General features: G+C 40.3%; 2 protein-coding genes across 2 annotated transcripts; one reads left to right on the forward strand and one right to left on the reverse strand.

Annotated features, from left to right (window-relative positions):
- The first annotated feature begins 4093 nt into the window (after positions 1 to 4093).
- LOC129436569 (erythroblast NAD(P)(+)--arginine ADP-ribosyltransferase-like) lies at positions 4094 to 6299 on the forward strand. Its single transcript, XM_055194778.2, has 3 exons — positions 4094 to 4191; positions 4569 to 4694; positions 4778 to 6299. Exons 2-3 carry the CDS (start codon positions 4638 to 4640, stop codon positions 5531 to 5533), a joined length of 813 nt encoding a protein of 270 aa, XP_055050753.2. The 5' UTR covers positions 4094 to 4191; positions 4569 to 4637; the 3' UTR covers positions 5534 to 6299.
- Positions 6300 to 13027: 6728 nt separating this feature from the next.
- On the reverse strand, positions 13028 to 20987 carry LOC129446098 (uncharacterized). The gene is made up of 3 exons (XM_073856681.1): positions 20844 to 20987; positions 13734 to 20339; positions 13028 to 13229 (listed from the first exon to the last, which is right to left on the reverse strand). Exon 2 carries the CDS (start codon positions 20095 to 20097, stop codon positions 14104 to 14106), a length of 5994 nt encoding a protein of 1997 aa, XP_073712782.1. The 5' UTR covers positions 20098 to 20339; positions 20844 to 20987; the 3' UTR covers positions 13028 to 13229; positions 13734 to 14103.
- Between the last annotated feature and the right edge of the window lie 1079 nt (positions 20988 to 22066).

Below are 22066 nucleotides of genomic sequence, written 5' to 3' on the forward strand. Positions count from 1 at the left end.
ACAAACGGATTTGAGGCAGTATCTTCGCCAAAGTTAAACATATTCACATGAGATTTGGTAGTTTTGATGGCAGTCATGACCTGAGGGTGCGTGCACAGTTTCGGTACAGCGCCACCTAGTTTGAGCATGTTGATGAGCAGGCCGCAATGGATTTGCGGCTATATCTTCGCAAAAGTTTTGCACATTGGCAGTGGTTCAGTGGTTCAGGGGTTAGTGGTGGTTGTCTACAAATCGGAAGGTTGGTGGTTCAAACCCCAGCTCCACCTGACCAAGTGTCAAAATGTCCATGAGTTATATGTCATAACAGTCATTGAAAAGTGATTTTTTTTTTGCTTATAACTACTGCAAAATTGAGTCTAAATTCATGAAAGTGCTATTGTTAGATTCCTTGAGGCATGCCGAGTCAAATGATATCAAAACGTTTTCTGTCTGCCATTTTCAATAACAAAGCATACCAACTTTTTCAAAACTCCTCCTACAGCGTTCGTTTGATTGGCTTGGATTTGGTACACACAATCTAGACTCTAGAGAAAAAGTTTTTGTCAGTTGTTGTATAGCACATCAACAAATATAATGGCGAGCACGAAAATGGATTTGAGGCTATATATTCGCAAAGGTTTTGCACATTGATGTGTGTATTGGCAGTGGTTCAGGGGTTAGTGTAGGTTGTCCACAAATCGGAAGGTTGGTGGTTCAAACCCCAGCTCCACCTGACCAAGTGATGAGGTGTCCATGAGTGAGACATCTAAGCCCAAATGCTCCCGATGAGCTGGATGGCTCTTGTGTGGCTGAAACTGTATGAATAGGTGGATGTTTCACAACTTGTAAATGTCATGAACTGAGGGTGTATGGAATGTTTTGTTACAGCACCACCTAGTTCATCAGTGACATTTTTTGAAAGCCCTTGTAAACTTTTCAGTGCCCCTACTGGTTAAGAGTTTTGAGGCTTTATCTCCAGATCACTTTATCGTATGTACACCAAATTTGGATTTGTCATCACAATCATGACCTGAGGCACCATATTGTTTCGGTGCAGTGCCCCCAGTGGTCAAGTCATTTGAGGCTATATTTCAACATTGCTTAATCATATGTATATCAAATTTTGTGGGTGTCATCACAATTATGACCCAAGGCATCATCTATTGTTTCGGTGCAGTGCCACCTAGTGGTCAAGTCATTTGAGGCCATATCTCCACATTGCTTAATCATATGTACACCAAATTTGGTGGGTGTCATCACAATCATGACCTGATGCACCATCTATTGTATCGGTGCAGTGCCTCCTAGTGGTCAAGTCATTTGAGGCTATATATCAACATTACTTAATTGTATGTATATCAAATTTGGTGGGTGTCATCACAATCATGACCTGAGGCACCATCTTTTGTTTCGGGGCAGTGCCCCCTCGTGGTCAAGTCATTTGAGGCTATATCTCAACATTGCTTAATCATATGTATATTAAATTTGGTGGGTGTCATCACAAACATGACCTGAGGCAAAACCCATTGTTTCTACACAGCACTCAAGATTTGAAAAATGGCTATATTTGCCTTAATCTACTGAAAACTTCTTAAATCTTAAATCATGACGGTCATCAACCAATACTTCATTCTGTGCCCTTTTCGGCTTGACCCCGGCATCGCTGCTTGCAGCTATATTGTGGTATTGCTGTTGCAGTCTGCAGCATGCATCAGAAACCCTTCACCTTCCAAAGCTTCACCTGAATACATAGGGGTTGCTTATACCCCATGTTACAGCAGCAAAGTCCTTGATTATTATGCCAGAATGAGAGTATAGTCCCATATCTGCCTAGAAAATTGCAACTTCTATTTTTCCGTCTGTCTTAGTACCCAATGTAACTATAGAAGAGTCAAGTTTTAAAGAGCCAGTAAGATGACAATTTTAAGCATCCTATCACTATTTATAAGTCCCGGACAACAGGTTTAAATGCATGCAAGGTCAAAGAACACTGTAATTTTCTAAAAATATAAATTTAAAATTACCCCATTTCTCAGAGATCCCCAAACGATTCGTGTGAAACCGTTCAACCACTCAGTCTGCCTAAACCCCACCTTTCAGTAGCCTACTCTGCTCTGATTGGTCAACTGACAGAGTGTCTTTGCACAGATCAGTCGCACAGACCACAGATCAGTGGCACAGACCAACAATAGTGTAACATGTATTGACCTCGTGCTAACATGATTTACTGAGAAGACATTGTCAACATCGATACACATCCTTCATCATTAATCCAAGCAATAAAAATGACGATTGAAACTAACATTTTACACTCATTTAAGCATTTATGTAAACTAACCGGGTCATAGCAAAACCGTAAGTGAGCATGCGCTAGCCGTTTGCTAACGTGACTCTCTGACCGTAAATGAACAGTTTAAACAAAGACATCATTCATCATTAATCCAAGCAATACAAACGACGATTGAAACTAACATTTTACACTCATTTAAGCATTTATGTAAACTAACCGGCTCATAGCAAAACCGCTTGCTATCGTGACTCTGACAGTATATAAGTTAGAGTTTAAACAACGATATCATTCATCATTAATCCAAGCAATAAAAACAACTAATAGACATTTTACACTCATTTAAGCAAGTATGTAGCTATAATCATACTTACAGGTTGTGGTTAGGAGACGCATGTTGTTCCAAATAAAGTGGGTACTGAACCATCTTCCAAACGTCTAAATCCCTCCATTAAAAATTAATTTTAACCACTGATTCTTCACAACCAGACACGTTTAGTATATCCCTTCTTGAAAAAGTCTCCTTTGGTAGTGAAAACAACACAAACTGAAAACACAGCGTGAGCTGATGTTTACACAGACTAACTAGCTGTGGGCGGGTCATAGTTTTTCGTTTCTCCCGCGGGCAAGGCTGTTGGCGGAGATTAGTATCTCATTTGACGTGGATGCGATTGTGTGACGTGGCAAATATCAGGAAGAAGATTCACTCCCTATAACGACTCGTTTCAGCGATTCAGAGTCGATTCCCTGCTTTAGAAGCCAATAACTTTATTAATCGTGCACTTTTTGGTTCAACTACTTTACACGTTGTTTACATTGATGGACAGCTACATGACACACTGCAATAAAGGTTAGTTTCGATTTTCGATCATTGTGGCTCTTTAAATAGAAAAATATCCAAACTCTTAGGTTATTTTTAAGCGCAATGGCAATGGCCTATTCAGATTCAATGGATTATGCTAAGCTAAGCTAAAAGTGCTAGCGCCAGACCCGGATATCAGCTGAATGGATTCCAAAAAAGGTAAAAATCAAACGTTTAACTCTAGGGGAGCTGGAAAATGAGCATATGTTCAAAAAAGTGGAATGTCCCTTTAAGTGTTTAAAGAAAAAACTTATTTCAAGACATTTTATTTCTATAGTATTGTCCATCCAGAGGCTATACTAAAATAATTTCTGAAATGTGAGGGGTGTACTCCCTTTTGTGAGATACCCTATGTACAAATAAAGTAAACTGAAATAAAATTTAATATAGGCTACTCAATGACCGTTGCTGTGTTAAGCTTAACTTTTCATTCTGTTTATCAAAGTAAAAGCTGATGATAGTATCTTAACTCTCCTAATCTCTATCTGTGTTATGATTTAACAGTTGTCTTGCTTTAAAACAAAGGTGTCAAAGTGGAAACAGAAACAATTGCTTGTTCATTTCCTGTTATGAGGTTAAAAAGCCCCTCTTTTTCGATATCAGGACAAATGAGTTTACCGTATGTGTTTAAGCTTGTAAAATAGTTATTAACCCAATGATTACAATTTTCTCTGCTATTTTTAATGCTTTTTACCATATTTTGCCTTGCAAATCATAAATGATTATGAGTTTTGGTGTATGAGAACTTATTTTTTATTTTTTACCATTTTTACATTATTGTTTATTTCTCCATCTGTGCCTTACACACACCCAACACAAACAGATAAAAATGGTGTGATATAGAATTTAAATATAGATGTTATCTGCAGATGTTCACATTCAATAGCTTAGAGACCTTTGCCCCTCCTACTACTTTCTATTGGTATAAAACCCTTGTAGTTTCTTTCTCACTGCCACACTTTGTTCATGCATATAAGACCTCAACATTATATATTTAAGTACGCTTGTACTTGAAACTTGTTGCTGGAAAAAAAATCTTCTGAAGCTCTCAACATCTGAAAAGGTTTGTAACTGTTAATATTTATGTTGGTAAATTGATTGTTAACAGATATGATTTGATATTCGCCATTATACCACTGGTCAGTTGAATGGTGTATTGTGATTGGTTGAGAAATGTTCCATGGGTATGCATTATTTTTCGATAACCACACACCTAACTTTTCAAATGTCTTAATAATAGGCACCAGAGCAATGTTTATGGTAACCTTGGTATAAGCGGAATAATTGACTCCAGTCCTTTGAATTATTTGAAAATAATGCACACCCGCAGTGTAACAGCACTCCACTTCGTCGTGCCGCATTACCACCTTGGGTGTTCATTATTTTCTTATAAGTATGCTTTTGGCTTTGTAACACAATGTTGTATTTGTTGTCCTGCAGTTTCTTCACTGTATTCATAGAACGCTGATCTTCATTCGTTGTGGATCTGAGGATTCAGACTAAATCAGGATGTTGACCACTGCAGCTCTTCTTCTCATTGTCACCAGTAATGTTGTCCTAGGATGGGTAAGATTGAAATATGAGTCTGTATACTGTATGTACAATCATGATTATTAATGATCTGAAGTTATTATTTCTCATTGCTGTAGGATAACAGACGGGCTGTTGAAGGAAAGAAATATACATTAGATATGGCACTGGATTCAGTCGATGACATGTATGATCGTTGTGAAAGCAAAATGAGAATGGCTGTGAGAACAACATTTCTATTCAAAGAAATGTGTGCTAACGTGGATAAATTTGGGCAAGTTTGGGCGTATAGTACAGGAGGAATCCCTGGACCAGATAAATTAAAAAACTACCATTTAGTTGCAATCTATATATACACTGATGATAGTATATATAAAGAGTTTAATCGCGATGTTAGGCTTGGTAGAAAAGATTACAAAGGCAAGAAATACACATGGAATTCACTTCACTTTTTGTTGAGAGAAGCGATACAGATTCTTAAGAAAAAACAAAAGAAATGCATAACAACGTATCGTGGTACCAACCATACGTTTAATGAGAATGTTCTGAATACAGAGATTCGTTTTGGCTCATTTACGTCGTCCTCTACTAAAAAAAAAATTGCAATGGGATTCGGAACAGAATCTTGTTTTGAAATCCAAACTTGTTATGGTGCTGATATGTCAAAATACTCCAGGAATCCTGGTGAAAAAGAGGTGCTGATTCCCCCATATGAGACATTTAAAATCACTGCTATCATGAAGAAAGATCAGAAGAAAAGTGCCTGGTGTAACACTGTGTTCATGTTGAAGAGCTCTGGATTTAGAAGTGACTTAAACTGTGCCATGGTCTCAATTAAGCCACAGATATATCACAATGTCTCTCTGTTCGATTAGCTCTTACACCTTCTTTCATTTATCTTTTTTTATTGAATGTTGCTGTCATTGTACTAACAATCATGATGTTTTTGTTAAAGCTCCAATTCTTAAGATTGTATTGAGCTCCGCATCTTTCTTTCACAGTGGTACGCTTAAAAAAATGATTTAATTAGTTGAGCTGTCACTCAGGTCCAATTCTCGAATGTACCTCATGCTGTATTTTTGACCCATAATCCATAAATATTGGACAGAACACACAGCTGGGTTAAAATTGGGGAATTCTTATTCCAGCATGTGTTTTGTCCAATATTTACCAATTATGGGTCAAAATTAACCCAGCCATTTTTAGAGTATATTATAGCCTAAATAAAACCAACAAGACAGATCAAATGGATTCATCACAGCTTTGGGTATCCTGAGATTCATTGTGCCCCTGTAAACAGGTTTAATAACAGTACTGTATGTATTCAGTGGAAAAAGTTCCTCGATTTTATTATTATATTTGATGCTTTGTATTAATAGTACTGCTACAGTTCAATGCTGTGTTATGTTGGATTTTATTTCTGTATTTTTCTAAGGTTTCATTTTATATAACAGTACGAACCATCCAGTAGACTGATCAATGTGACACTTCAAAGTCACTGTGTTACCTGTCAGTACAGATCCTTCAGTGTCTGATGTGAGTTTGGGTTTTGGTTATGATCCTGTAGAAAAATAAAACAAATTTAGATCCTGAAGAATCTCTAAGTCTTTATAAATTAAAATCAAATGTCTATTAATTGTACAGGAAACTTATCTCATGTCATCTTTGATTGGCTGATAGCAGAACAGACCACATGTAGAGTATGCACACAGTCCTAATCAATGATTATTAAAATAACTAAAACGATTTAATTAAATATCTGGGATTAAAATATTGCTCAATAAAATATAATTTGTTAAAATATACTGATTTCTATGTGAATAATTATAAATGATTCAAGATGTTTTTGTGCAGCCAGATTGTGTAGTTATGAACTTAACCAGGAGGGGTTTACAGAGTCATGATAACCAGATAACCAAGAGCATTGCAGTTAACTACATTGTAAAAAGTGAATATGGGTGTTTGCTATAACTACTATTACTATAACTATTTCATTCAGTTTACTCTGTTTATCTGCTTTACGAATTGCAACTCATTATTATACACTCTTTCCACTTAAACACCTAGAAATTCACAACTACTCAAAATCTTGCTTTTAGTTAACTCAAATTTTCCTCAGACGTTTTTCTGACGTCATAACGCACAAGCTAGCCTTGAATTGTCTGCTCGACTGCATTTTCTGTGGCGGAAACACAAACACAAGATATACAAAGCTAAACAGACTCTAAAGAAAACACAAAAGGGATGCAAGTCAACTTATCGTGGTACCAAACTTATCATTGATGATAATGTTCTGAACAAAGAGATTTGTTTTGGTTCAATTGTGTTCATCTCACTTACATCTAAAGTAGCAATGAAATTTTGAACTGGAAAGGTGCTGATGTGTCAAAATTCTTAACCCTCAATCGGTCCTTGGGGTCAATATGACCCCAAACGACATTTCATTGGTTAACAAAAAAGGTTCCCTTCATCTCAGAGATGTAAAACTTTGTGACTTTTCCTAAATAATCTATCTTTACATGCACAAAAAAACTGGGCTTGATTCGGTTGTTCTAAAGGTATGTAAAAAAAATGTATCAATCTGTCCCTTGGGGTCAATATGACCCCAATTGAAAGTGAATGGGAAATGCAAAAAATGTTACTTTTTTCCATTTGTCAAAAAATAAATATCAATAAATCCAACATAAATCTGAAAATTTTGACATAGAAATGAAGGCCTGGTACTTGTCCCCAAAGCAATGCAAAAAGTACATGCTCACACAAACACACACAAATACACACACACACAAACACACACAGGTATGACTGCCACAGAGAGCATTTGTGTGGAATTTGGCAAATAAAATCAGTCACAAATGCAGAAAATAACACATAAAGGGGTGTGACATAATGCACACACATGTACACTCACAAACACGCTCACGCACGCACACACACATACATACACACACACACATACACATACACATGCACACACACACACATACACACACACACACACACACACTTACACTCAGTCAAATTTATATGGCATTTTGTAAAAACTGACATTTCAAAATGCATCAAAAGCTATAAAAAATTACTATTTGACATGATATTTATTTTTAATATCCTTTCTAATGTTTATATAAACATAAATTAACAAAATGTATCACAAAAGTAATGATTTGAGCAGTTGTCCATATCCAGGAAAATGAATGGGTCTCTATGGGAATCTGCCGGTCTAAATGATTTAATTCCTACACTGTAATTCTCTTATGTTTTTTTCTAAAAACCGATGCCTGAATTCAACACCTCACACCTATATTAATATCTAAAAACAATTTAAATCAAATTTAGATAATAATTTATGTGAATTTTCGTAAAAATTTGATATTTTTCAGGAAAGCCAATTGTGTAGTTGAGGATTTTAGTGGTAAACAGGTACAAAACTACTTCAAATCTCTCAAAACACAGCTTTATTGTATAGATGAGAAGTAAACAAAAAATATATATATTATTTGTATTATTGAAAATGTATATTTTTCTTACAATTATGCTTTCAATTTTGGGGTCATATAGACCCCAAGGGCCAGAAGTGTAAACAGAAAACGAGGAGCGTTTGAGGGTTAATGTACCTAATAAGAAAGAGGTGCTGATTCCCCCATATGAGACATTTAAAGTCACTGATAAAAAGAAGAGAGGTCAGAAAGGTGTCTGGTGTAACACTGTGTTTGTGTTTGAAAGCTCTGGGATAAAAAGTAACTTAAACTGTGCATATCAAAATCACAATTATCTCTGACTGATCAGCCTACACAACTTCATTCTTCATTTTTTTCTTGTCTAAAATGTTTTAAATACAAGTTTTCCAAATGGAAAACTTTACAAATAATCTAAAAGCATATTAATAACTGCATTTTGCCTATATTCTAATGTGATTCTTATGACACGGCTCTCTGAAATATACTAGTTAAAGTGGATCAAAAAAGTTTTTTAAAGTTATCCTAAGACAAGAACAGGTATTGGTTTTAAGACAACTTTTAAGAAAGGTTTTGATTCACTCCAAATAAGTGCACTTGATTCTGATTGGTCAGTGGTTTTACAGTCTATGGTGGTGACACAATAACTGTTAAAACTCCTTTTGACAGATACGTACCTCTTACATGTTTAATGTTTCACTTTACTGTCTCTGTTCAGGTTTAAATTTGTAACCAATGAGCTAATAAAATATTTTAAATCAACATTTTGTGGATTATTATTAAGTTGTTTATAATTCTATCCACAGTGTTGGGAAAGTTCACTCTCTACATGAACTAGTTCAGTTCACAGTTCACAAATTTTAAAATGAACTAGTTCAGTTCATAGTTCATATTTCCAAATTTTGAACTAGTTCACAGTTCCAAAAATGAACTAATTTATAGTTCTTTTTCCCCATATAATTTTTTTAAAATATTGCCATCATAGCCCATATAGAACCACAGACAGGAATTATTTTATCAGTTTTAACACTGAAGCTAAATGTGTCAGATTTCATCTTCATATCCAACTTTAAACCCTTATCCAACCAGGGTTTACGAGCATTGCCCATCTTTTAATTTTTGTATTTGCTTGCGCATACCTTGAAAGGCTAGCCGGGTGATTCAAGGGGGTCGCACATCGGGCGAGAAGCGCTGCGAGGCGTTGCGTGTTGGACAAATCACAGGTATTGCACACCGCACGTGCACTTTAAATAGCGTGAGCTTAGTCAAAGTCTATTTCAAGATCCAGAATATGCGTAAGCAGCCTTTGTTATTTAATGTTAAATTATATGAGTGATTGCAGCGTCCAGTCAGTGTTGTTTTGATGACGCATGCAGCCTGGTGGCGGTGTTGCCAGATTGGGTGTTTTTTCCGCTACACATTAAGGCCTGTTTACAGTGTGTTTTAGACGGGTTTTCGCCTGGAAGACTCTATAGAAATCTGGCACCCTACTGAATGACGTTAAAGTGAGAGAGCGTGCCGTTCACAGGCCCCGGAATGAACGAGTTCGCCTTGCGTTCATCAGGCAGTAATACAGTACGTTCAGTTCACGTTCGCCCAAAATATGAACTAGTTCATGAACTTTCGTTCAATGAACTTGTTCAGGCACAACACTGTCTATCCATGTCTATCATTGAAATTACAGCAATGTCCCACTAGATGGCAATGTTACAAAGTTGAAGTGGGCAAATGTGCAGTGTGTTGTGGTTTGACGAATACAGTCATGTAGCTCTCCACTCAATGTAATTTGAATACACCAACATAAAGGAGGAATATGGCACATATATGAATACATTAAGAACGGTTATAAGGTAGCCTACATGTTGAACTCCTCTCATCACAATCATCACTATGCAGTATACAGTAGGCATAGTAATGTAGTGTGGAGTGCATTATACAGTTTCATTTTCTGAAATGTAGTGAACTTGCATTCATACATACAGCAATGTCCCTCTAAATGGCAGTTTTACATAATTTCCTGAGTGCAGAAATGTGTTGTGGTTCAGTGACTAAAGAGCTCATTATAGTTCTGTGCATAGCCTCGACATGCATGTAACCCACAGTAGCAGCACAACCGCATAAGAAGAAGCAGCAGCTTGTTGTGTATGATTTGAGAAGGCCAGCAGTGATGGAGGTAAATAAACAACGACTTTTGTTGCAGTTTAAGTTAAATCCCTGCTGAAAAATTCCCATGCTGGTCCATGATGGTTTGGTGCTGGTTTAGCTGGTGGTCACCAGCATACCAGCACCAAAACACAAAATATGCTGTTTTTGCAGGGATCACCTCAACTTGGCCTATCTTTGTTCTTACCATCACAAGCGGAAATTCCTATGAACCTGACTAGTTGACCAGTTACAACGCTTGCGGTCCAGGGCTTGACATTAACTTTTTGAGCAACTTGTCCTTCGGACAAGTAAATTTGTGTTTCACTTGTCCATGCACAAAAGTCACTTGTCCGGGTAAAGATTTATAATATCATGTATTTTTTGTGTTTTGCTAATCAGTGGCGGAGCAAGGGATTTTTCATAGGGGTGGCCAGGCAGGGGCCAGCAGTTACTCTGGGGTGGCGCATAAAATCTCCATCATCCAAACTTAAAATACTTTTAAGTATAATAGTTGTGTTAATAAGAATAATGTATAACATACAATTGCTACAATACTTTCATTTTAATTAAAATGAATTGAGATTAACATACAATTTATAGTCATAATTCAACCTCATGTTTTTTTAAACCATTTAATCAAATAATCATAATCAAATAATTTAATCAAATCATATGGCTGCTTCTTGCTACTCTTTCTGAAGAATGATGCTATATCTGCTGCCTTTCTCTTTATTTTTCCCACATTTTAATGATAGTAGAAAAGTGTCACCTTTAATAAATGGACTAATCCGGTCACCCCTGTTATTAAGTATGAAATGGACTGTTCCAAAACGTACCGCTAGAGAGTCTGCACAGTGTCGGAGAATAGAGCAGGTGAATGATAACGGGAAAGGAGATCGGCTGAATAGTGTAAATAGTTATAGTTTAAATAAGCAGGATTGATTCAAATCATGGGAGGTTTTGTGGACTGTGCGTGTGCGTGCATTATACTAACCACACATCTATGCACATTTAATAAAGTCAACGATTTGAATACTTTGAGTGAGACATACTTGTTCTAACCGGACAAACTGTAGCCTTCAACCAAACCCGGACTAGCAAATTAAGCAAAATAATAGATGATTTTTCAATGATTGTCTGACATTAAAACACTAAAGCAAAACATTAAAGCATTACCATGTTTTAAAAAACGTATTAGAATAAATGTATCTAGATTATCTGTTACATATCAAATCAATCTTAAACCTAGCATTTATGCTGTAATGTGGGATTTTTAATGTACAGTGACGAACTCTGTCAGATTCAAATCAGCTGTCGCGCACCACACACACACATAGGCGCGCTGAAAGAGAGATTCTCGTTATAAAACAGACTCTTAAACAAGATTTTAAGCCTATTGTGTGTTTTACCGAACGTTAGAAGAGAAAAAATACGGACTTAAATCTGCTTTTTTGACACACTGTGAAGTCATTTATATGCACGCCGGAGCCTGAAACATCACTCTCCGCGACTCCCGCCCCTCCGTGTTCGGCGATCAGGTTTAATGCGCGCACAGCTTCTTTAGTAACAATAACAGTACATGTAAACGTGTGTGTCGGCGTGCTGCGCTCTCTGTTCAATATTCCGCTCTGTGTTTGCGCTGCGCGTTCTGCTCTGTCGTTAACGGCACATAACGTGAAGTAACATTGATTGAAATTTAACTTGTCCTGTCGGACAACTAATTTTCTCTTACACTTGTCCTACAAAAAAATCACTTGTCCCGGACAAGCGGACAAGCGGACAAGCCTTAATGTCGAGCCCTGCGGTCCGTGTATAATGGACGTGTTGTTACATTTTTGTCGAGGTACGTGACAGCCTACCCATAGCCAACGGCGTAGCCACGGCCTAGAACTTACACACGACTATAAATTACACTTAAGTCTGTGTTTTTATTCTAAGTCGTTTGCGTGATGACACACAGCCCTCTCACATGCCTATCATATTGATCTCGATCTATTGCTTGTGCAGACATTCACATAACCCTGATGCGCACATCAGAAGGTTTTTACGAAGGCAGATGAAGGCGAGTGTTAGTGATGGGAGAAACAAAGCTTTTAGAAGCTTCGAATCAACTGAACCATTTCCTTCTAAAAATTATTTACTGTTTCGCAGCGCCCGAAACACCTAAATATTGCGCCACCTGCTGGTGAAAACACTGTAAAAGCAACAAGAGCACAGTCCAAACATTTGGCCCTTTTTACAAAATAATTGCAAAGGTTTTTCTTTCCTGTCACAGAAAACCACCACAGGTTTATCAATGCCATCAAGTTTTATTTTGTTTTTGTTTGTTTGTTTACAATGAGTGGAATGGTGCGCTGTGATTTGTTGAGCGGATTTATTGCATTCTGCAGAGAATAAGGACTGGTGTTTGTCACAGTTTGGGAAAAAAGGGAGAACAGATGACAGAATAACACACTGGATATCGGATTTTGCATAAAACGTTTTTTTTTTTTAAAGTCACCCTACATTGTATTACTATTCCCAGTTTTACAGAACCCTTTTGAGCATGACAATTCATAAACAAATAACAATTATCCAATTCTATTTCCTTCATAAAGCCACAAAAAAAAGAAAAAAGTAAGGTTTGTTATTCTTTTGAAATAACAAATCAGTTATATTAACTCATTGAAACCCCAACTCTTTAAATGATTAGATGTACCTCTAAGTCAAGATTCAAATTGGCATTGAATAGTGCCAAGGTTCTCAACCGGCGGGCCGCATCTGACCCTGTAGTGGAGATAATGGGTAAACACTCAGTATAGGTGCTAATTCTGGGTTTATCACCAGGTTCACACAGGTGTGTCGGCCAGAACACTCCTTAAGGCCAAATATTCCAGAGTATGCAATAAAGAGCCGAGATATACTCTTAATGTTCTATTTATTCTCCTTTGAGCGAGTTTAAATGCAATTTTGAATATGGGTGTGGTTTCTATAAAGAGAGAAACAAAATACAAATGAATAAGGGAAACATACATATACTCATTCCCCTCTACATTATAATATAAAATAAACAATAATCAGAAAATATGACTATATATCTCTAAAACTTAAGAAAAGTATGCAAAGAGAAAGGATTTAAACACTTCTAATATTATCTACCATACATTAAGTTACCAATAACGTAACTATAACATACTGTCATTTATAACATACTTTAAAGCCTTAATAGCAGTCCAGATAATAATATTTAACACCACATAAAACTTTACTCAGCCACAATAATGAACATTTATAACAACAAGTGTTAAATAAAGCAAACATGTCTCAACCCGATATGAAATATTTGATCCGACGTATTGAATCAGGTAGATATAATTAACACAACGGTCGTGTAGCGACCCTTAAAAACTCTTAATTAACATATCAAATAACAGAAATAACAGCGCCAAAAATACAATATCACGAGTAATGCAGCAGATATAACTTTACTTACTTTTCACATTCACGCACACTCTGAGGAAAAATGACACCCACCATTATGTCCGAACCGACAGACAATCTCTGTAGTACTGAATATTAACTGTAATGACGAACGCCTATCTCTATCATACTGCATACTAAGTGCGTGACAACGAACGTCTATCTCTACCGTACTGCATACTAACTGTGTGACATCAGATAAAATACACAAACCAGTGCGCACTTTCCTACTCTGTTACAAGCACTGAATAAACGGCAGAAAACATGAAACATAAAGCATGATTGAATAAATAATAACAACTCTAGCATAACTTTGGGGCCTTTTCTACAGCCGCCCCCAAATGTATGTGATACATTTGCTCATCACTAAAGGCAACAAAGTTCTATGACTGGGGCGTAGTAGCAGGAGTGGAACCGTCTTCTTCTCCAGAAGGGAGTGCAGGGAGGACAACCAGCCTGGCAACTGGCCGGGTGTAGATTTTCTCCTTCACCTTTACATCAGCGGACCTGATGTGCCCATCAGGGCTGGGATAGGTCTTGACTACTTTCCCAATGGGCCAGAGGGCCCTCGGAAGATGTGGATCAGCAATCATCACTACACAGTCCCCTGCAATATCAGCTGGTGTAGTCTGCCACTTCTGGCGAGCTTGCAAACTCGGCACATAGAGTCGGATAAAACGGGCCCAAAAGTGATCAGCCAAAATTTGGGAGTGTCTCCAACGGCGGCGACAGATGAGCTCACTTTCGGGGTAGACTACCTGAGGTAGTGAACCATCAGGCCGCCCCATAAGAAGAACACTGGGAGTCACTGGATCTGGGTCCCTGGCATCTGAAGACACATAACCCAAGGGCTTACTATTAAGGATCCCTTCAACCTCAGTAAGTACGGTCCGAAGCACTTCTTCTGGAACGGGCTGAGCACCAACTGTGGCATAGAGTGCACTCTTAACTGAGCGGATCTCCCTCTCCCACACCCCTCCGAAGTGTGGAGCTGCTGGGGGGTTAAAGTGGAAGGAGATCTTCTGTGGTGCAAGGAGATGTTGTAGTTCTTCAGACATTCCAAGGAAGGTCTCACGAAGTTCTCGCTCACCTCCCTTGAAATTCGTCCCCTGATCGGAGAACAGTTCTGTGGGCGTTCCTCTACGGGCAATAAACCGACGAAGGGACATCAGAAAAGCATCCGTATCGATAGAGGTTAGGAGATCCAAGTGCACTGCCCTGGTTGTGAGGCACTTGAAAATGATCCCCCATCTCTTCTCACGGCGCCGGCCCACTTTAATCTCAAATGGCCCAAAGCAGTCCATGCCCGTAGAATAGAAGGCAGGCTTGAAAAAACGCAGACGGGCTGATGGCAGGTCTGCCATCTTCGGTACTGCAGGTTTTGCCCTCCATCGCCGACAGTCAGCGCAGTTATACTGGTAACGCCGGATGGCCTCACGCCCTCGCAGGATCCAAAAGGAGCGTCGAAGCTCAGCAAACACCCGTTCTGGGCCTGGGTGACGGAGGCGATTATCAAAGTCTTGAATCAAAAGCGTTGTCACTCGATGACCTGGGTCTAAGATGACTGGATGAAGAGTGGTCAGTTCCAGGTCTTCTGCTCGACGGAGTCGTCCTCCAACACGAATGAGCTCTCCCTTTTCATCCAGCTCAGGAGACAGCGTGCGAAGTCGACTGCTGCTGGGAACAGGTTTACCAGCTTTCAGGAGGCTGTACTCCTGCTGAAAACTATCCCTCTGAGCTCTCTGAAGTATTAACTGTTCAGCCTGTCGGTAGTCTTCAGCTGTAGGCTTATCATTAGAATTGGCCGCCCCATGCAGCTCCTGCACTGTCCCTTCCAAAAGCTCCTTCCACGAGCCATATTGGGCCAGGTCCAAAGTTAACTGGCTGGATACAACAGCAGCGACCCCACAGAAGATAGACTTACGCAGCTCTGAGGTATCTTCTGTTTGGTCAACAGTGGGGTCCTCTGGCCATGAGTCTGGACTGGTCAGGAGGAAGGCAGGTCCCAGGCTCCATCTATTTGGATGAACAAGCTCTTGCAGCTTCTTTCCCCGTGTTACATCATCAGCAGGGTTTCTGGCGGTATCAACATATCTCCAGACATGCCCGTCTGTCAGCTCCTGTATCTCGGCCACGCGGGTGCCAACAAAGACCTTGAACCGGCAGGATTCAGACTTCAGCCATGTCAACACCGTTGTGGAATCTGACCATAGGGTTGTCCGATCAATGTGGATGGTAAGTTCTCTCTTCAGCACCTGTGAGAGCTGTGCACCAGTAAGGGCAGCACAGAGTTCCAATCGGGGCATAGAGTGAAACCGCTTAGGTGCAACTCTGGAACGGGCCATCAGGAATGACAGATACACTTCACCGTGTCTGTCAGTGGTTCGCAGATAAGCCACCGAACCATAAGCCTCTTCTGAGGCGTCGCAAAATACATGCACCTCTCTCTGAAGCCCGGAGATGTCCACAAACTTCGACAAGTACGGTCGGGGCAGGGTGACTTGAGGTAAGACTTGTAATTCTTCCTCCCAGTCTTTCCACTGTTGCAGAAGCTCCTGCGGTAGTAGTGGATCATCCCATCCCCTGTGTTTGTCCCAAAGGTGTCGGACGATTATCTTAGCCCTGGTGGTGTAGGGTAGGATGAAGCCCAAGGGGTCGTACTGACTCGCCAGCACCTTGTAGATATTACGCATCGTGAGGACACCGTACTCCACATGACGATGCTTATAACCAAGAACATCAGTGTGAAAGAGCCAGCTTAGCCCTAGAGTAGATTCTGGGGTATCTGTCTTGTTCTGAACCAGCCATAGATCAACACCAGCAGAGCAGCTTTCTTTTGGTAGATGACTTATTACACCTGGTTCATTGCTTGCCCACTGACGTAGATCGAAGCCTGCAGACGCAAGAAGGGCTCGCAGTTTGTCAACCAGATGCCTCGCCTCAGCAATTGTGGGAACACTCTGTAGGCAGTTATCCACATAAAAGCATTTCTGAACTGATGTCCTCACATCTTCATCTGGCTGGCTGTTGTCAGAGACATGGCGTTGTAAGGCGAATGTGGCGCAGCAAGGGCTACATGTTGTACCAAATGGTAGCACCTGCCACTCATACACTGCAGGAGGTCCTTCTTGACTGATGTCACGCCAAAGAAATCTGAGCAGAGCACGATCCTCTGGGAGGAGGCGAATTTGGTGGAACATGCCTCTGATGTCTCCACTAACCGCAACTGCATGCTCTCGGAATCTTAGCAGAACTCCCAGAAGTGATGCTCCTAAGGTTGGCCCAGGCAGTAGATAATCATTGAGGTTCTGCCCTCGACACTGATAGGAGCAGTTAAACACCAGCCTATTCTTGCCATTATGATTCACCATATGGTGAGGGATATACCATTCCTCACAACCTTCCTTGTCTGAAGCTTTCGGTTCACACTTGATGACAAAACCCGCATTTATAAGCTTCTGCATCTCCACTCTGTAGGCTTCTGCCTTTGCAGGATCTTTGGCAAGTCGCCTCTCTACACTCCGTAAACTGGGCATGACGGCTTCTTTGGTAGCCTGTAAGAGCGGCATGTCTTTCCGGCGGAGCAGCGGGGTGGCGTAACGGAGAATGCCATCAACCTCTACCCTGATGGTTTTGGTCTCCAGGATACTGATAGCCTCTTGGTCCTGCCTTGAACGAGTAACTAGTTTCTCGCTTCTGAACGGAACAGTGTCGACCTGCCATAATCTCTCAACGTGTTTCATCAGCTCGCTCATCTGGGGTGTTACTGTTGTAAATAGACACTGCTGTGGTTGGGCGAGGTGACGGACTAGACTCGCTGGGCCCTGCAGAGTCCAGCCTAGTCTGGTGCGGATGGCAGCAGGTCCACCTGGAGGTCCCAATCTGACAGGTTCAATGGGAGTGACAAGATGGGGGTGGTCACTTCCAATGAGAAGCAGGGGTTTGACATTCATTAAAGTCTGTATGGGAAGGCCAGTGAGATGCTTATAGGTGTTTCGGAGTTGCTCCATGGGGTAAGTATGAGCCGCTAGTCCAATACGACCACTGGTAAATGCACCTATAATCTTGTACTTGGTCTTTGGCTTTGATAGCGAAGAAATGAAGAACGACACTGATGCACCATGGAGGGTTTGCACTTCCTCTCTAATTGTGCGTAGTGGTAGGTCCTCTGGAGTCCCCTGCACCCCTAGCTTCTCTGCAGCATCTGACAACAGCATAGTTCTCTCTGAACCGTCATCAAGTATGGCATAGGTGTTAATTGATTTATCACCATGGTGAATGCGGACTTTGACAACTTTCAGAAGTACCCGACTGCCTTGAGTAGGTCTGTCTAGATACAGGACCTCTGTTGTGCCCCTTATACCTTCACTCTCCGCTGCCGGTGTTGACACTGCCTCCTTGGGTGACCTCTTATTCACCTCATGCAGAACCTGGAGGTGTTTCCCTTGGCAGAGGCTGCATAGTTTCCTTAAGTTGCACTGAGCCGCCTGATGTGGCCGTGCACATCGCCAACACCTCTTGTTACTTTTTATCCATTCGGTCAGCTGATCCTTTGTTAACCTGGATACCTTTGTACACTGGCTAAGGTAGTGTTCCTCATTGCAGAATGGACAATATGGCTTGTTCTTGTTTCCTTTAAAGGAGCTGCTTGGCACTGGAGCCTCAGATCTCTTTGCAGTGTCCTTCACACCATGGAGGACAGTAGTAGGCTGCTTACTCTTCCTACCTTCATGCCTGAACACCGGCTTCTCTCGAGCTCCTCTCACAGCTAACTGTCCTTCAGAGTCCTGGCACCAAGACTCGTATTTCAACCAATCGGAAAGATTAGTTAATGTGTGGGTTTGCGTGCCCTGATGGTACATGCAGCGGCGAAACTCTGCTCTCTGTTCAGGCGGCAGCTTGCTCAGCAGACGAGCAACATGTGAGCCACACTGTAGTTCCACTTCACCCTCGTGGCCTATTGTCTTCAGCATCCCAACCAGTGACTGTATCTGGAGTGCAAACTTCTCAAATGCAGCAAAGTCTCCCCGCCTTATGTCAGGTGAGTCCATCACAGCAGCAATACGCCTCAGCGCTATCTGATGTGGCTGGCCGAACTTGTCATTTAGGGCAACCATTGTGTCTGAGAAGGGTGTTGGGGAGTTAAGGTAAGCATCTGCTATTAACCTGGCTTCTTCTAGTTGCAGGTGATCAACCAACACTTGGTATTTGAACAGCTCAGATGCATCATGTGGTAAGAGGTTCTCCAATGAGATCTTGAGCCGCGCGAACTCACTTGGGTCCCGACTTGAGAAGCTGCGGATTGTTGGGCGTGGCCCACGGTAACTTGGCTCTGGGACGCTGTAGTTATGACCTTGAGGTGAGCTAAAGGGCGGGGCCTGTGTCCATGCCATGCCTGGAGGTCGCTGTTGGGGCGTTAGGTTGTAGCCAAGCTCATTTCTTTGACCACCATAAGCCGTAGTATACTTAGGCTCAGCTGGAGGTAATCCATGTGACTGCTGCGGCAACTGAACGGGCTTGAACCAGGGTGATGGATGACATGCAGTGTCTTCCCATGGCCTGGCAGGAGGAAGGGCCCCACGTCCTGAGTGATTAACTTGTGGCTGACCCACAGACAGATCATGAGCTGGGGCTGACAGTGCTTCTTTCTTAATCTTTGGAACCTCATCTATTCTACTGATAAGCGAATGTGCCATAGGCGGATCACGAGGGATAAGCTTGTCCATTTCTGGGTCTGGCCATGGTGGTGGTGCAGGCCAATCATCCTCTTCCTCAGCTTTAGGTTCCTTTTCAACATGTGTCAGTGGCGACATCACCGTTAACTCTGGCTTTCTGGTATGAATAGAGGTTGGACTCTGCAGGTTGCGAACAGCATCTATTAACTGTTTCATGTCTGATCGCAATTCTCTTAGCTCTACTAAATCTGATGCCATGTGCCGCTGTGTCTGCTGCAGAAGGTGTCCTTCATGACGAATGTCATCTAAATCTACTCGGTTCTTCTCCTGTGTATGTATGGGGTGCAGCGATGACGGTAGAGGAGTAGAGTAATCTCGTGGCTGTTCCCTAAACTCTCTATCTGGCAACCGCTGGGGGGCTAGCTGATTCTCCTGGCTGTGCTGTTGGCTCTCTGACCTATAGCTCAGGTCCATCTCCTGAAGAATAGCATCCCGCCTCTGCGGGCGAAGGGGAGAGTCATAAGGGGAGGTGAGGGTTGTCATCCTGGCATTTCCCTCCTGGTGAGTACTCTCTAATTGGTGTCTGTACCTCTCACCGCTGTAGCCTCTATAATCGACCTCATAGTCTGCATAGCGGACAGGTGGGTGAATGTGCCGTTTGGGACGTGCACCGCAAACATCATACTCTGGATGTAATTCCATCTCTGACGTAAACCCAGTGATCCGGCTCGAAGGACCATCAATGTAGTGGAGATAATGGGTAAACACTCAGTATAGGTGCTAATTCTGGGTTTATCACCAGGTTCACACAGGTGTGTCGGCCAGAACACTCCTTAAGGCCAAATATTCCAGAGTATGCAATAAAGAGCCGAGATATACTCTTAATGTTCTATTTATTCTCCTTTGAGCGAGTTTAAATGCAATTTTGAATATGGGTGTGGTTTCTATAAAGAGAGAAACAAAATACAAATGAATAAGGGAAACATACATATACTCATTCCCCTCTACATTATAATATAAAATAAACAATAATCAGAAAATATGACTATATATCTCTAAAAGTTAAGAAAAGTATGCAAAGAGAAAGGATTTAAACACTTCTAATATTATCTACCATACATTAAGTTACCAATAACGTAACTATAACATACTGTCATTTATAACATACTTTAAAGCCTTAATAGCAGTCCAGATAATAATATTTAACACCACATAAAACTTTACTCAGCCACATTAATGAACATTTATAACAACAAGTGTTAAATAAAGCAAACATGTCTCAACCCGATATGAAATATTCGATCCGACGTATTGAATCAGGTAGATATAATTAACACAACGGTCGTGTAGCGACCCCTAAAAACTCTTAATTAACATATCAAATAACAGAAATAACAGCGCCAAAAATACAATATCACGAGTAATGCAGCAGATATAACTTTACTTACTTTTCACATTCACGCACACTCTGAGGAAAAATGACACCCGCCATTATGTCCGAACCGACAGACAATCTCTGTAGTACTGAATATTAACTGTAATGACGAACGCCTATCTCTATCATACTGCATACTAAGTGCGTGACAACAAACGTCTATGTAAGGAACCACCCATTGGTCCAACGAAGGTATCCAATGATCTGGCGAAGGGATTTTGTGTTCTCGCTTTCCGCAGTGTTTCTGAAAGAAATTATCTTCATTTATTAGAATTTAGTTTAATTTACTAAAATTTGGGTTTAAGTCTTCAACTCTGTGAATAATTATAATCTGACTCCAATTGTAATTAATTAATATTTACTGATCATAATTTAACAATAATTATTTTGTTATTATAATATAAATATAGAATGTGAAAACATTACTATAAACTTAAATTGAGGATATCCAGTCTAATTTAAGTTTTAATTTATTCAGCCTTAAAAAGTGGTTTCTCCAATTTAGTTAAAAGTTGAGATTTCTCCATTCAAGTCTAAGTTGAGGAAGATCCAGTCTAACTTAAACCAAGGCATTCTCCAGTCTAACTTTAACTAAGGTTTCTCCATTTCAGTTATAAAAAGTTGAGGTTTCTCCATTAAAGTCTAAGTTGAGGAAGATCCAATCTAACTTAAACCAAGGCATTCTCCAGTCTAACTTTAACTGAGACAACTTAAGTGTAAGCATACACATTTACTTTCAGTGATACAAATAGTGTGTGTATTAAGAATTACTGACAACTCAGAATTATTTCAAACGTAACAATTTATTTTGCCAGGCAGGTTATACTTAAATCAACCAATCAAAATCATCAGATAGAATTAAAACAAACACATCATTAAATCAAATAATCAAAATGATCAACATAATATAAAACACACATCACAGAATCAAAGTCATACCTGGCAATATAGACACACAGTAGTGTGGGAAGTTCTGATTGCAGATTCTTCCTTGAGTCCTTTACCAATGTTCCTTATATACACCAATGAAATGAGAGTTATGGTCAATCTGGTATTCTAGTTTAGTTTCTCGTGCCCCTAAAGATCACCAAATGGGATCGCCCTCCATCTGTACTTACGATTACCTAAAAAAGACACGCCTCTTAGAGGAGCAGAGAATATGTCTTAAAGTTAAATCTCCAATATACTCTTATCTTAGACTTAAAGAAATTAGACCTCTTTTTACCCATCGCACCA

Source organism: Misgurnus anguillicaudatus, chromosome 19 (assembly GCF_027580225.2).
Source record: "Misgurnus anguillicaudatus chromosome 19, ASM2758022v2, whole genome shotgun sequence".
Lineage (NCBI taxonomy): Eukaryota > Metazoa > Chordata > Actinopteri > Cypriniformes > Cobitidae > Misgurnus > Misgurnus anguillicaudatus.